Here is a 16,595-nt window from a genome sequence, read left to right as displayed (position 1 = left end):
ACAGTGGCTCACGCCTGTAATCCCAGCACTTTGGGAGGCCGAGGCGGGGGGATCACGAGGTCAGGATATCAAGGCCATCCTAGCTAACACGGTGAAACCCCGTCTCTACTAAAAATATAAAAAAATAGCTGGGCACCTGTAGTCCCAGCTACTCGGGAGCCTGAGGCAGGAGAATGGCGTGAACCTGAGAGACAGAGCTTGCAGTGAGCAGGAGATTGCGCCACTACACTCCAGCCTGGGCAACAGAGCAAGATTTTGTCTCAAAAAAAAAAAAAAATTTTAACCTTGTGGAACATACTTTGATATAAATGAAAATGCTTATAACAAACTTGAAGGGGAAAAGAAAAGCAAAATACCAGATGCATGGTGATTTTAACAGTATAAAAATATCAGAAATTAGTGAAATATGCCAGGTTTAATGTTCATCATATCTTTTATCATGAACAAGGCAGGTGGACTGCTTGAGCCCAGAAGTTCAAGACCAGCCTGGGTAATGTGGTGAAACCCTATCTCTACAAAAAATATAGGCACATGCCTGTAGTCTCAGCTACTCAGGAGGCTGAGGTAGGAGGATCACTGGAGCCTGGGAGGCAGAGATTGCAGTGAGCTGAGATTGTACCATTGCACTCCAGTCTAGGTGACAGAATGAGACCGTGTCTCAAAAAATAAATAAAATAAAGTTATTTAAATGTAAAATAAACTTTTAAAATTTTTTAATTAAAATTTTTTCACTAACAAATATCTAAAAGCCTGAGTAAAATAGGCTTAGATGCTTTGCCTTTTAGCCAATTTCATACTCTAGCATTTTGAGCCATCCCTCTCAGTTAAGATACATTCTGAGTTTGCTTTGGACATTTTACAGAAACAAAAGGTAATGGAGATAATCTCATATTCCTTAGAGGTGGGTTTCACGTTAGGTCTCTGCTGTCTACTATTGTGTGACCTTGATCAGGTCAATCTGTTTTCTAAAATGATGGACTTAAACTAGAGAATATCTAAGGTTCCTTTCTGCTTATTATGAGCAGAATTGTCTTCTTCCAAATCTCACATGTTGAAGTCCTAACTCCCTCAAAGTGTGGCTGCCTTCAGAGATGGCGCCTGTAAAGAGGTAATTAAAGTAAATTGAGGCCGTTAGGGTGGACCCATCTGTGGTGCTTTGTTCTGGAAGCCCTAGCAAACGAATATACTGCTCTAACACTGACTGCACCTTTTACCATCCCTCCTTTTCCCAGAATATGCAAATGTCTGCCACAAGAGGGCCACCCCGCGCTAAAATTGAATGCCCTGCCACATGGTCCCTCCAGGGTGCACAGTTTGAAGCCTTTCCCACCAAACTGGACCAACTCAAAAGGTAAATCAGCTATGGAAAGTCTCATTTTGAATAAGGTGGCCAACAGCCCAGGAGTGAAAGGGCAGGCAGACCCCTGGCTCCCGGAACCCTACTATCCCTGCTCCCTGTAACCGGGCCTCTCTGTGAGGCGCCAGTCCCTAAAGACACACCTGTGAAGTATGCTCAGTGCTCCTGAAAGTGATGAGTCTGCAGGAAGGGTCACAGCAGATGGAGAAACACACTCAGAAGCAAGACTGTCTCTCCAACTGCACACATGTAGTTGACTCTGAAGAGTTTCTGGAAAGTGAAGCCTGATATTCAAACATTATCAAAGAGAGCACTAAGCATCCAACCTGCTTTTCTCAGGGTCTAATTCAGAAACTGAAGCAAGTATCCAAAAAAAAAAAAAACCCCAAATTTGTGTGACAGCAAGTGTGTGGCTGGTTCTTTGACTGACGGGCACCGACAAAAGGCAGGATTACCAAATGTAACGCAGGATTCTAAACTGGACCCTAGACTGCAAAAATAAAATCTATAAGGGGCATTGTTATGACAAATGATGAAATTTGAATATGGAATGGGGATTGATAAAAACATTGTATCAGATTTAAAATGTCTAATTTTAAACATTGTATTATGACATGTAAGAAAATGATCTTGGCTGGGTGCTGTTGCTCACCCCTATAATCCCAGCACTTTGGGAGGTCGAGGCAGAAGGATTACTCGAGCCCAGGAATCCAAGACCAGCCTGAGCAACATAGTGAGACCCCGTCTCTACCCCAAAAATACAAAAATTGGCCGGGCATGGTGGCACACATCTGTAGTTCCAGCTGCTTGGGAGGCTGAGATGAGAGGATCACTTGAGCCTGGGAGACAGAAGTTGCAGTGAGCCAAGATTGTGCCACTGCACTCCAGCCTGGGTGACAGAAGGCCACTCTGTGTCAAAAGAAAAAAAAAAAGAAAGAGAAAGAGAGAAAGAAAGAGAAAGAAAGAAAGAAGGAAGGAAGGAAGGAAGGAAGGAAGGAAGGAAGGAAGGAAGGAGAAAGGAAGGAAGAAAAAGAAAAGAAAGAAAGGGAAGAAGGAAGGAAGGAAAGAAAATGACCTCATTCATAGGAAACTGGTTTGGGGATAAGGAGGCATGATGTCCAACTTACTCTCAATGGTTCAAAAAATAAATAATAGACATGCACTTATGTTGATATAAACATATATAAATAAGTACATAGAATAATAAAGCAAATGATTGGTAGATTTAGGTATGAGGTATAGAAGTTCCTTTTACTCCTCCTGCAACTTTTCCATAAGTTTGAAATTGTAACAAAAGAAAAAGTTACCTCTCAAAATCCCAACACCTCCAGGAAAATTGTGCTGACAACAGGTGTTTCTTAATGATAGCAAGAAAATGCAAAAATCTTCCTTTGATTCACCAGATGGTATCATGGTCTCAGCAACTAAAATTTCATTGACAACCACAGTAGGAGTTTTACACCTACCAAAATGATGGTATGGATTTTCAGACACATCTGGGCTTGCCTTCTCTACACAGTCCCAGAATGTCCTTGAGACATTGTCATACCAACTCATCGTCATTCTGATTATGCACGAAAAGCAGCCCTTCCCATGACCTCAGAAATGCAGAAATGAGTCATTGTCCCAGTGGGTGCCATCCTCAGGACTGAGTTTGGAGAAGTCTCTTTTACGGTTATAATTTCTGTGGCTATAAATCTAGCCATGGTTTTCATATTTCTGCTCTGTATTTCTCTCTAAGATATCATTAAACAAACCTACCACCACTTTCAAGTTGGGTCAGCCTACATCTGAACCACAGTCCCTTTCCTTCTGGGAATAGATTGTTAGGTGGTTTGATGTATTACCAAGCCACAGTTGTCCAACTGGCATGCCCACTCTGTCCTAAAAAGGAGGATGCTCCAGCCCTGCTTTGTACCAGTTAGGAGACAGAGTCCAAGGAATTGGGCACATGCATCCATGAATATATTTCTTCTCTTTTTTTTCCAGTGGGGTCTTTCTCTGTCTCTGGGTCTTGCCCAGGCTGAAGTGCAGTGGTACAATCTCAGCTCACTGTAGTCTCAACCTCCTGGGCTCATCTGACCTCCCACCTCAGCTGCCAAACTAGCTGGGACTACAGGTGCACACTACCATGCCCAGCTAATTTTTAAACTGTTTTGTACACACAGGAGTCTTGCTGTGTTGCTCAGGTGGTCTCAAACGCCTGGCCTCAAGTGATCCTCTTGACTCAGCCTCCCCAAGTATTGGGATTACACGTGTGAGCCGCCATGCCCAGCTCATGAATATATATCTGATAGAAATATACATTCATGTATTCATAGATTGAAACATACATTTGGGGGCTGGGCATGTGGCTATCACCCAGCACTTTGGGAGGCTGAGGCAGGTGGATTGATTGAGCCCAGGAGTTTGAAACCAGTCTGGGCAACATGGCAAAATCCTGTCTCTCTCTCTCTCTATATATATATATAAAATACAAAAAAATAGCTGAGCAAGGTGGTGTGCCCCTATAGTCCTAGCTACTGGGGAGGCTGAGGTGGGAGGATAGATTGAGCCTGGCAGGTCAAGGCTGCAGTGAGCCATGATTGTGTCGCTACACTCCAGCATGGGCCACAGAGCAAAAGTCTATCTCAAAAAAAGATAAAAAGAGCCTGGCACAGTGGCTCACGCCTGTAATCCCAGCACTTTGGGAGGCCAAAGCAGGCGGATCACCTGAGGTCAGGAGTTCAAGATCAGCCTGGGCAATATGGTGAAACCCCGTCTCTACTAAAAATACAAAATTAGCCGAGCGTGGTGACACTTACCTGTAATCCCAGCTACTCGGGAGGCTGAGGCAGGAGAATCTCTTGAACCTGGGAGGCAGAGGACGCAGTGAGCCGAGATCGCACCATTGCACTCCAGCCTTTGCAACAAGAATAAATCTCCGTCTCACCACAAAAAAAGAAAAAAAAAAGAAACATACATTTGGGTTGTCCATTGTTTTGTAGGTCCAGGTCTACTTTTCTATTGATATTAGTAAGGACTGATTGAACACAAGAGAACATGTTCTGTCTTCCAAAGTTTACTAGCTTCCCAGTGTTGACCTGAAACTGGGGGGGACAACAGTACAAGCTATTTTATGAACTATTTTCATACTGTGCATACAGTTTAGGAGTATAATAAGGTACAGCTTAGGAGTATACTATACATTTTAAGCCCCTCAACGCCCCCCTCAGACATAAACTCCACATGAAGTTTTCTTTTTTTTTTTTTTGAGACGGAGTCTGGCTCTGTCACCCAGGCTGGAGTGCAGTGGCGCGATCTCAGCTCACTGCAAGCTCCGCCTCCCAGGTTTACGCCATTCTCCTGCCTCAGCCTCCCGAGTAGCTGGGACTACAGGCGCCCGCCGCCTCGCCCGGCTAGTTTTTTGTATTTTTTAGTAGAGACGGGGTTTCACCGTGTTAGCCAGGATGGTCTCGATCTCCTGACCTCGTGATCCGCCCGTCTCGGCCTCCCAAAGTGCTGGGATTACAGGCTTGAGCCACCGCGCCCGGCCCACATGAAGTTTTCTAATGAAATTTTTAAAATGGTCAGTTCACAGAAGATCGCCATTGTTTAGCAGGGTCTGGTCAAAATTCGAAGAACGACCTATTCCAACCATCTGACTTGTTAGTTCATTTGGTAAGGAGCTACAAGTGATGTGAGTATTTCCTGCTCTTCCACCCTCTACCACCTGCCTGCTCATGGTCAACTCCTGCTGACTTCTGTGCCTTCATTTATTTGAAATTTATGTCATCAGGCTTTACTTCTCACCCAGCATACATCATCCTTTTCTCCATTTCCTGTCACCCTCAGCTTGGACACCAACATCTTCCCTACTCCTTTACACCTCCCACCCAACCCCTCATGTATATTAATATAATGGAGGAAGATGTCTAAAGAGGTCTTCAGTTCTGCACACCCACGCCCCCCATACCCCAAGACACCATTTCAGTTATGGCCCCCTGCTGTTAACCTGGCAGACCTGCCATATGAGCATCTTCACTAGACTGCAGCTCTTTGAGGGCAGGGCTGATAGCAATGCTGGGCATTCCTCAGTGGCCATTCTCCACCTGAGGATCCCCCCAGGGGTCCGCCCTCCATCCTTCTCCATGCCTCTCTCAACACGGAAAGCCTGGCCCTCCCAGACTGCATCACCTTCGGGTGTGTCTCATGTCCTCTAGTTTCCTGTAGGGTTTGGCAAATGGGAGTCACTGTCAGGAGATCAAAAAGACTCCTTTCCTGCTTCCCTTCTGCTCTGAGCATAATCTCTCCTCCAAGATCCTTTCCTCCTTCTCCCTTAAAGCGTATAGGTAGTAATAGTTTCCCACTATTGCTACTACACCATGGGCACTTCACCATGCTTTGTTGATTCATTTGACCCATTAGATATTAGGAACGCTGAGAGCTACAAAATCTCATTCATCAACTAGTTAAAAACCTTCTGACACAAAGTGGATGCCCAATAAAATAAATTAAAGAATGAGTGAATATTGGAGCCAGGAGCTGTAGCATGCACCTGTAATCCCAGTTACTTGAGAGGCTGAGGCGGGAGGATCACTGGAGACCGGGAGTTCAAGGCTGCAGTGAGCAATGATTGTGCCTGTGAATAGCCACTGCACCCCAGTCTGGGCAACACAGTGAGATCCTGTCTCAAAAAAAAAAAAAAAAAAAAAAGAATTAGTGAATATTGTATAGAAATTTGAAATAAAAGATAAAGTTTTTGCACGTTGGGAGGTTTGTCTCGAAACTCTTAAATGGGAAAGCTGAATAGTGCTTGGCCAAAGATGGATCATTGCAAGGGATCTTACCAGCAGCTCCAGGCCCTCTCATTCCATGTTTGCTGACCGGGCTGTTTCAAGGGGCATGGTCAAATTTAGTAGCAGTCCAAAATGGAAATTTACTTTGCTCTCTGCTATGACGGCTAGGTTTACATTGTCTTTCATCATTAGAGGAAATATATAGGGACAGAACAAAAATACACTTATTGAGAAAGAGAACAGTGCACCAGTCAGCAGAAAGACTGTAGTTACAAGATACATGAAAAGAAAAAATTAATTCCTTGGAAAAGAGCTTTCTATTTTAAGAAGATGAACAAAATAAGAGATGTCCTTAAGTGATAGCTAATGAAGACACTTCCCAGGCATCCTCGATAGCTGTGGCTTTTCAGACGTCAACTGAAAACAAAATCCATTACAAAGGGTAGCATCCAAGTTGGATTTGGGTTGCTTATTTTGTTCTGTGGTCAGCCTTTGCTGAACATAGCAGTCTAAACCAGAGCCACAGAGTTGTGAGTGGTCCTTGTCTCTCAAATGCCCTTGGACTGTCCTCGGTGACCCTAATTGTATGACTTGGCAAGAACGACAATTAAATAGGATATTTTGGACAAAATTCTCTCAGGGTACATTATTTTTTCAAGGTAACCTGAGTTTTGGGGTGACATACATAGTGTATCCAAAAGGGCCACTTTGTGAGGGTTTGCTACCTGATGTCCTCGTAACCTCCAAAATCAATTTCAGGGCATTGCAGAGTCAACACATCAATGTTCCCCTGCCTGCATTTGGGGCACTAGATGGCTGAGTCGCCTGCAGAAGTGTTCTGGACTTGCCTCTGAGGAGCTCATGAGAGCCAATTGCTAAATTTTCAGGAATTTTGCAAGCTGGTTGACACCTCATTGGTAGCTTGAAATTGGAAATGGTGAGAGTATCTACACCACAGGAATTGATAAACACTACAAATGAAGATATTTCTCTCCTAGAAAGTCAGCTGTTGGCCAAGCATTGTGGCTTATGCCTGTAATCCCTGCACTTTAGAGGCCGAGATGGGAGGACTGCTTGAGCCCACAAGTTTGAGACCAGCGTAGGCAACATCAAGAGACCTCATCTCTACCAAGAAAGAAAAAAAATTCACCAGGTATGGTGCCATGCGCCTGTAGTCTCTGCTACTCAGGTGGCTGAGGTGGGAGGATCACTAGAACCCAAGAGGTCAGGGCTGCAGTAAGCCGTGATCGCACCATTGCATGCCTGCTCTGGTGACAAAGTGAGACCCCATCTCAAAAAAAAAAAAAAGAAAAGTCAGTTGTTAAACATTTGCTAACATCACATTACCTGTGAATAATACCATATTTCTGGTGATGGAAACTTTTGGCATTCTTTCCTTAGTCTATTTAAGCTCAAATAGAGTCTTCCTAAGTGTATTGTTTAACATGGAACCCTAAATTTAAATGCCAAGTTTTAAAAAATTAGACAAGAGTTAGAGTATATAGCCCGAGAACATGGCTTGTTTTCGTTTCTAGTTGGCTCAAGATGTTTCTGAAAAATAATTTGTAATAAATTGCCTTATAAAGTTAAAATGCCTTCCAAAACTTTATAAGTCAATTTCAGAAACTAGGGAAGTCAGCCAGTAAATAAAGAGAGAGAGATTTATCTCAAAATAGTTTCGGCACCACTAGAGGAATCTGTCTATGTTTCAGTGGAAAAGGAGGCAGTTACTCCTAGCTAATCTCAATATTTTTTTTTCTCCTGGAATAATGACTGACCATTGGCTCTGTTGTTTTTGGCCAGCTCCTCTACTGAAACAAAAATTTTGTAACTGCAGTGACCTAACTTGGGAAACAATTTTATAACATTTTCTAGGAACCACAAATCATTTGTTTCACTCTTTCTGAAAACCAACAGTGGCGGTAAGCAGAGAGCATATTTTGACGTGTAACAAAGAAAAAAACTTGATAAAGTCAGCAGTCAAAAGAGCATTTCAGTTCAAAGAAGGGTCATCCAGAGCCCATGAAATGTTATCAGGAATGAATATGCCTCACACAGCATCACAACCAGCTAAAACCCTGGATCAATCCAGCTTGTTATCAGGGCATACATGGTGACCTTTATTTATCACACAATGAATTTTAAGCTGGGCAGCCAGTTTTAAGAAAAACAGCAGGAACAGTGGTTAGCTGCAAAAACATTTTAGAAGAGACAGGAGAAAATAAAACATTATTGAACTTCTTGATGTGGCTGGAAAACAAAATCCTTCTGGCATGTGACTTAGATTTCCATTGGGTGAATGCAGACGCATCCAAGTTATGCAACATTATTACTGTTGATAGGTTACAAAAAAATCTATCAGCTCATCTATCAGAAAAATCCACCAGCAAAATGCCCTCAAAAGCTTATGAACTATGTACCAGTGAAGATATGAGAAGCAACTTGATATGCTATTGTAGGACATGTGGTCATTAAAACTATGTCCGCTTAAGTTAAATAGTCTAGATTTAAATCCTTCATGATCCATTAGCTGCATGACTGAGACAAGACACTGAACCTCTCTAAGCCTCACATGCTTCATGTATAAACTGAAGGTGACAGAAGTTCCCAAAAGAGTTGTTGTGAGTTAAATGTTGTCTGGCATATGGTAAGTGCTTAACGAATATCTGCCTTTATTTTTTGCACGTGGTCTATGTTTATTTTAAGCATCCTTCTTAGCTTGGAGTCCCCGAGAAGCCAACCCCGTGGCAAGGATTTGAGTACAAGTATTGTATTTTGGACATGATCCCAGGACACCAGTAGAGGAGTGGGGAGGTGAGAGGGGGAAGGGAAAATAGCCAATGATGGGAGGATGACCACCATCACCATGCGGGCAACTGGATCTCAATGTATCTAAGGGTTCTAGGAGACAGAGTAGAATGTATCACAGAGATATCCCAGGCAAGGGATGCGAAGCTGGGTACTTATCCACCAACCCCTTATCCATCATTGGTTGAGGGCTGCTCCCTATACAACCCCAACTCCCAATTGTGTAGCACTTGTGGGACCGAAAGTGGCAGATGGTTTAGGGTAAGCAGCCTTTAGCACATAAGAGGTGAGTGCTGAGGGGGTACGGGGGTGCAGCACAGCCACTGCCACAGTCCCACATTATTGTTTTCAGGTAATCAAATTAGCTGAAGTACCTCTACATAGTTATTTTAATAGATCAGCCCTTTAGAGATAATAATGTAACAAAACAAAAGACCTGTGTCTATTCTATGCTGGTTTTATTTTTTATTTTTATTTTTTTTTGAAGTGGAGTCTTGCTCTGTAGCCCGGGCTGGAGTGCAGTGGCCGGATCTCAGCTCGCTGCAAGCTCCGCCTCCCAGGTTTACGCCATTCTCCTGCCTCAGCCTCCGGAGTAGCTGGGACTACAGGCGCCCGCCACCACGCCCAGCTAGCTTTTTGTATTTTTTTTAGTAGAGACAGGGTTTCACCGTGTTAGCCAAGATGGTCTCGATCTCCTGACCTTGTGATCCGCCCGTCTCGGCCTCCCAAAATGCTGGGATTACAGGCTGGAGCCACCGCGCCTAGCCTCTATGCTGGTTTTAAAGGAAGTACTAAGACAAGAAATAAATTACCTAACTTTAAAAAATTAGTGGCCGGGCGCGGTGGCTCACGCCTGTAATCCCAGCACTTTGGGAGGCCGAGGCGGGCGGATCACGAGGTCAGGAGATCGAGACCATCCTGGATAACACGGTGAAACCCCGTCTCTACTAAAAATGCAAAAAATTAGCCGGGCGAGGCGGCGGGCGCCTGTAGTCCCAGCTACTCGGGAGGCTGAGGCAGGAGAATGGCGTGAACCCGGGAGGCGGAGCTTGCAGTGAGCCGAGATCGCGCCATTGCACTCCAGCCTGGGCGACTAAGCGAGACTCTGTCTCAAAAAAAAAAAAAAAAAAAAAATTAGTATGAGAGTTCCCATTAAATCAACACAGAGTTGGGTATAACATACGGAGTTAAAACCACAATTCTGTTTTGAACCTCTTACCACTTCCTCAATATCCACCACCTAAAGATACAGATGTATCTGATATTTTTCACAGTGCTGTGGAATAGCCAAGCCTTCATGAAAAAAGTAAAACATCCCTCTTTTTCCAAAAATCATCAAGCTTTTAGCAGCTGTAATAATAGGCTTCCCCAGTAACTGAAACCAATCAAGTTTTCAGGGCAAATAGCATTTTAAGACTTTCCCATGCATCCAGACAAAGGTTCAAATACTAAAATGATCATTAGCACCTACAAACTGCATTCCTAAGCTGAAAAATGTATCTGTTACATAATCTGATCATTTGTGTTCTTGTCATGTGAAAAGAGGAAAGTCAATATTTTACCAACCTCTCATTCCTGGGCTCTCACTGCAATAGAAATAGACATGAGGACAAAAGAGTTTTCCCAGGCGAGGCTTCAGTGGAGCTTATGCCCAGGCATAAGGGAGGTAGCACAGGAGAAAAAGAGAATTCCTTGACTGACTTTCCAAAAAGAGCAGGTAGGGCTTTTTAAATTAGGCAAAGCATGAGCATTTACACGGAGGGTAGGGTATGCAGGCTGGGCTGGGTGAAGCACAGGAGGGGTAGGGTATGCAGGTGGCATAACTGGTTGTGATGGTTATGTTGAGTAATGGGCCATCTGATGGTCTGGCCAGCATCAACAAGGCTGTAAGTCAATTGTTCAGCATTCCTTCCTTGGTGTGATATTTAGATTTCCTAAGGCCAATTCCTGGAATTCTTTAAGTAAAAGGCATGGTTTAACATTATGAAGGAGGGGGCCCGGGCACAGTGGTTCATGCCTGTAATCCCAACACTTTGAAAGGCCAAGGTGTTAGGGAAGCAGGAGCCTAAGACAGCCAGAGTGAAAACATTTTAAAATCAACTCCATCTTGGCCGGGCACGGTGGCTCACGCCTGTAATTCCAGCACTCTGGGAGGCCGAGGCAGGCGGATCACGAGGTCAGGAGATTGAGACCATCCTGGCTAATACAGTGAAACTCCGTCTCTACCAAAAAATACAAAAAATTAGCTGGGCATAGTGGCGGGTGCCTGTAGTCCCAGCTACTCGGAAGGCTGAGGCAGGAGAATGGTGTGAACCTGGGAGGCAGTGCTTGTAATGAACCGAGATGGCGCCACTGCACTCCAGCCTGCCTGGGTGACAAAGCAAGACTCTGTCTCAAAAAAAAAAAAAAAAAAACAACTCCATCTTAAAACTAGTGAGGCACACTCTTTTCCAGTCACAACCCATGGTCCTAAGGGGTTTACAACATAGGAGGCAGCCTGATAATGCCTCCAAAGGCAAACTCCTACAACAACAGAAAGCCTAGATGTCCCAATACCAATAACAAGATATGCTTTCAAGATCATTATACTTGTGCTTTGATATACTTCCACACTAAAATGCCAAAGATCGTTTTCTTTAAATCAACAGAATAAAAAATTTTGTCATGCTGTCGGCCCACCTGCACATCTTAGTTTAGTCTTTACATAGACAAGACACCTATATGAGAAAAACTTGAAACAAAAATGGTGTGTTCCTCCTCCTGCTTTCTGAAAATGTGCTACTCCGTGACAGAGTAGCTTCCAATAAACTGTCTTGTCTTTCATCACACTTTACCACTTACCTTGAATTCTTTCCTGTGCGGGATTCAAGAATCCCCTCCTGGGGTCTGGATCAAGACCTGTGTATTAGTCCATTTTCACGCTGCTATAAAGAACTTCCTGAGGCTTTCCTTTATAAAGGAAAGAGGCTTAATTGATTTACAGCTTCGCATGGCTGGGGAGGCCTCAGAAAACTGACAATCATGGCAGAAGGGGAAGCAGGCATGTCTTACATCGTGACAGGTGACAGAGAGAGGGAGAGCACGTGAGAGTGCGGGAAGAACTACCATTTATAATACCATCAAATCTGATGATAATTCACTCACTATCATGAGAACAGCATGGAAGAAATCGCCCCCTTAATCCAATCACGTGGGGATTACAGGTCCCTCTCTCAACATGTGGAAATTACAATTAAAGATAAGATTTGGGGCTGGGCGAAGTGGCTCACACCTGTAATCCCAGCACTTTGGGAGGCCAAGGCAGGTGGATCACCTAAGGACAGGAGTTTGAGACCAGCCTGGCCAACACGGAGAAATCCCGTTTCTACTAAAAATATAAAAATTAGCTGGGTGTGGTGGCGCACACCTGTAGTGCCCACCACTCAGGAGGCTGAGGCAGGATGATCCCTTGAACCCGGGAGGTAGAGGTTGTAGTGAGCCAAGATCACACCATACTGCATTCCAGCCTGGGCAACAGAGTGAGACTCCATTTAAAAAACAAAGAAGAAAGAAGCTCTTTGTTTCAGCTAGGAGCAGCCACTCACGCTTGTAATCCCAATACTTTGGGAGGCCGACACGGGTGGATCATGAGGTCAGGAGTTCGAGACCAGACTGGCCAACATGGTGAAACCCTGTCTCTACTAAAAATACAAAAATTAGCCAGGTGTGGTGGCAGGCACCTGTAATCCCAGCTACTTGAGAGGCTGAAGCAGGAGAATTGCTTGAAACTGGGAGGCAGAGGTTGCAGTGAGCTGAGATCATGCCACTGCTGCATTCCAGCCTGCGTGACAGAGCAAGACTCCATCTCAAAGACAAACAAACCAAAAAGATTTGGGTAGGGACACAGAGTCAAACCATATTAACTCCTTTTTCCAGTAACAGGGGCAGGAGTATGCTTTGAATCCGGGAATTTGAGACTAGTCAGGGCAACACGGTGAGACTTTGTCTCTATAAAAAATTAAATATAATTAAGGAAAAAATAGTAAAAATATCTATATATGAGGGAGGAATTCTGTCCCATTCCTACTGTATCTCGTTTCCCCCAGAGAGATTTCATCCTTCTTATTCTTCAGGAGACAGGGCCAAAGATCCCATCTTCCGAAGCTGCTTCCTGCTGAACAGGGTTGTCATCCTTGCCTAATTTTGAGGGCACTGAAATCTCTCACTTGCTGTGTTGAAGACCTGTAAAAACTGGGCTCCTCCTGGGATGGTGTGGATTGGAATATTTGGGCCATTATTAGCTTGATTCAGAATTGTTGAAGCCTGGAAGACATAAACTTTAACCATCTGTACCCCTGTTGAATATAACAAACAATTATTTTAAAAATCAAATAGTACCCAGTGATAACTAATACAATGCTTAAGCCTAGTTTAATGCTTGTAAAAAGAAATTTGAAGGCATTTGGAATCTAAGTGAATTGGCTGGAAAACCAGTCTCCTGCTGTCTAAAACATAAAGCAAGTGGATTTTTAATAAGCGGCATTGTTTTTCTTTTTCTTTTTTTCTTTTTTTTTTTTTTTGAAACAGCGTCTCATTCTGTTGCCCAGGCTGCAGTGCAGTGGCACAATCTCAACTCACTGCAACCTCTACATCACAGGCTCAATCAATTCTTCTGCCTTAGTCTCCCAAGTAGCTGGGTTTACAGGCTTATACCACCATGCCCAGCCAATTTTTTTTTTTTTTTTTTTTTTTTTTTTTGAGACGGAGTCTCGCTCTGTCGCCCAGGCTGGAATGCAGTGGCCGGATCTCAGCTCACTGCAAGCTCCGCCTCCCAGGTTTACGCCATTCTCCTGCCTCAGCCTCCCGAGTAGCTGGGATTACAGGCGCCCGCCACCTCGCCCGGCTAGTTTTTTGTATTTTTTAGTAGAGACGGGGTTTCACCAGGTTAGCCAGGATGGTCTCGATCTCCTGACCTCGTGATCCGCCCGTCTCGGCCTCCCAAAGTGCTGGGATTACAGGCTTGAGCCACCGCGCCCGGCCTTTTTTTTTTTTTTAAGTAGAGGCAGGGGTTTCACCATCTTGGCCAGGCTGGTCTCAAACTCCTGACCTCAGGTGATCTGCCTGCCTCAGCCTCCCAAAGTGCTGGGATTACAGGTGTGAGTCACTGCCCCCAGCCAATAGAGGCATTTTTATGGAAACAGGGCAAAAACAAATATTAATGGTGGGCATAATCTATCCAGAGAATGTTAGTTTGGAGTTGTAGCCTGGAAAGAATTTAAGATCTAGTCCAAATTGCAGAAAATAATGCAAAAAAAAAAAGAAAAACCCTCAAAAACGACAGACAAGGCTAGAATCTAATAGCGGGTGTATGATAATGTTTTTCTCTCTAGTCTCTCATTTTTATTAAAAACAAATTATGGTAGGATCAATTTATTTGCAAAATAAATCTTAGTCTTACTATTCTTAGCCTGGTTATTTGCATAAAGTGCACCAATAATAATTATTTGCCTTATAGGCTCTCTTAAACTGGCTTTGCTGAAGCTTTTTCCATAGGGAATCTCAGATTTAGACTTTTTAAAGCCTCAAGCCCAGCCACAAATTTATCTGTTTCTGCAAATACCTGTATGAATTGGGTGAATTCCTCTCCTCTGGAGGTCCCAAGATAACTTAGGGTTCTTGGGCCATTAGAAAGGGACATTCTTTACTTACCAGGTACAGAGACTGCATAGACCAAGCATGATGCCAGTCTTCCTCAAGGGGCTTTTATCAGTTCTTGGAGTCAACCTCAATTTTTTTTAAATCAGTCTAAAATCATAACATTTCAGTCAAAACCTTGGTAAAATAACCAGTCTCCAACTGTGTATTGCTACAAAAGAAAATAGATTCTTATACTTACTGTTTTTTGGTGGTGGTGGTTTTGTTTGTTTGTTTTTAGACGAGGTCTTGCTCTGTCACCCAGGCTGGAGTGCAGAGGTATGATCATAGCTCACTACAGCCTCAAACTACTGGGCTCCTTGCCCTTGCCTCCCAAATAGCTGGAACTACAAGCACATGCCACCACATCAGGCTAATTTTGAAATTATTTTTTGTAGAGATAGAGTCTCACTATGTTGCCCAGGCTGGTCTCAAAGTCTTTATCTCAAGTGATTCTCCTGCCTTGGCCTCCCAAAGTGTTGGGATTACAGGTGTGAGCCAGTATGCCAGGTCCATATTTCCCTTTTGCAGCACTTGATCTTAGCTCCATGAATCCAGTTGCTTCTGTGTTTTGTCATGTTTGTTACTCCTTCTCAGCCTCTAGAAAGGATCCTCTTCAATATCACATCTTTGAATTACTGGGGTTCCTAGGTGTATTAGTCTGCACTCGCACTGCTATAAAGAAATGCCAAGACTGAGTAATCTCTAAAGAAAAGAGGTTTAATTGGCTCATGGTTCCATAGGCTGTACAAGAAGCATGGCAGGTTCTGCTTCTGAGGAAGCCTCAGGAAACTCACAATCATGGCAGAAGGCAAGCAAGGGCAAGCACGTTTTACATCGCCAGAGCAGGAGCAAGAGAGAGAGGGGAGGTGCTTCACACTTTGAAACAAGCAGATCTCAGGAGAACGCTACCATGAGAACAGCACCAAAGGGATGGTGCTAAACCATTCATGGTCCAGGCACAGTGGCTCATGCCTGTAATCCCAGCACTTTGGGAGGCCAAGGAGGGTGAATCACTTGAGGTTGGGAGCTCGAGACCAGCCTGGGAAACATGGTGAAACCCCGTCTCTACTAAAAATACAAAAACTAGCCAGGTGTGGTGGCACACACCTGTAATCCCAGCTACTCAGGAGGCTGAGGCATGAGAATCGCTTAAACCCAGTGGGCAGAGGTTGCAGTGAGCCAAGATCGTGCCACTGCACTCGAGCCTGGAAACAGGGCAAGATCCTGTCTCAAAAATAAATAAAATAAAAAAGGATCTCATAAAGGATCTACCCTTATGATCCAATCACCTCTCACCAGGTCCCTTCTGCAACACTGGAGATTACAGTTAGACATAAAATTTGGGTGGGGACATAGATCCAAACCATGGGGATCTGTCCCAAGCCCATTTCTCTATTTACCCTCAGAATAGTTCTCAACCTTTCCAGGCCATGAGGTAGTACCACTCAGGACTGCTTTTGATGCACACAATAGGCTTAACCACATAAGGGTTATTTTTCTCTAATTGTTGCCAGAAAAGGGGTCCTGACCCAGACACCAAGAGTGGGTTCTTGGACCTTGTGCAGGAAAGAAGTCATGGTAAGTCACAGAGTATAGTGAGAAGAGAAGGTTTATTAAAAGCTACTTAGTTACAGAGTAGGGCGTCCTCAGAAAGCAAGAGGAGAAATGTCTCATCTTTGTTTTAAATTTTTCCTATATAGGGTCTTACCTATATAAAAGTTAAGCTATATCTACCTGTCGGGGGCTGACAGTGTCACAGAATGTATTAGTCTGTGGACTTAAAGAAAACTATTCTTGGCATTTTAGTGCATAAGTACATGAAAGCATGACTACAGTCTGTTTTTCTTTCTTTTTTTTTTTTTTTTTGAGATGGAGTTTCGCTCTTGTCTCCCAGGCTGGAGGGCAATGGCGCCATCTCAGCTCACTGCAACCTCTGCCACCCGGGTTGAAGCTATTCTCCTGCCTCAGCCTCCTGA

At 43.9% G+C, this 16,595-nt stretch overlaps 1 protein-coding gene across 7 annotated transcripts in view; it reads right to left on the bottom strand.

Annotated features, from left to right (window-relative positions):
• The window catches only part of BFSP1 (beaded filament structural protein 1), a 79,484-nt gene that overhangs the window by 42,389 nt on the left and 20,500 nt on the right, over window positions 1-16,595 (bottom strand). For 3 of the 7 annotated variants that reach the window (XM_077951146.1, XM_077951148.1, XM_077951147.1), the window contains 3 exons: window positions 5,895-6,023; window positions 4,162-4,284; window positions 1,501-1,627 (listed from right to left, as the gene is read on the bottom strand). In XM_077951146.1, the coding sequence (XP_077807272.1) occupies window positions 1,501-1,627; window positions 4,162-4,284; window positions 5,895-6,023 (379 nt within the window). Of the gene's footprint in view, window positions 1-1,500; window positions 1,628-2,664; window positions 3,023-4,161; window positions 4,469-5,894; window positions 6,024-16,595 lie in introns of those variants that run through there. The other 4 variants (XM_077951151.1, XM_077951153.1, XM_077951149.1 and 1 more) reach the window with 4 other exon arrangements.

Source organism: Macaca mulatta, chromosome 10, assembly GCF_049350105.2.
Source record: "Macaca mulatta isolate MMU2019108-1 chromosome 10, T2T-MMU8v2.0, whole genome shotgun sequence".
In the NCBI taxonomy this organism is placed as follows: Eukaryota; Metazoa; Chordata; class Mammalia; order Primates; family Cercopithecidae; genus Macaca; species Macaca mulatta.
This window is presented reverse-complemented; position numbering and strand designations above follow the sequence as displayed.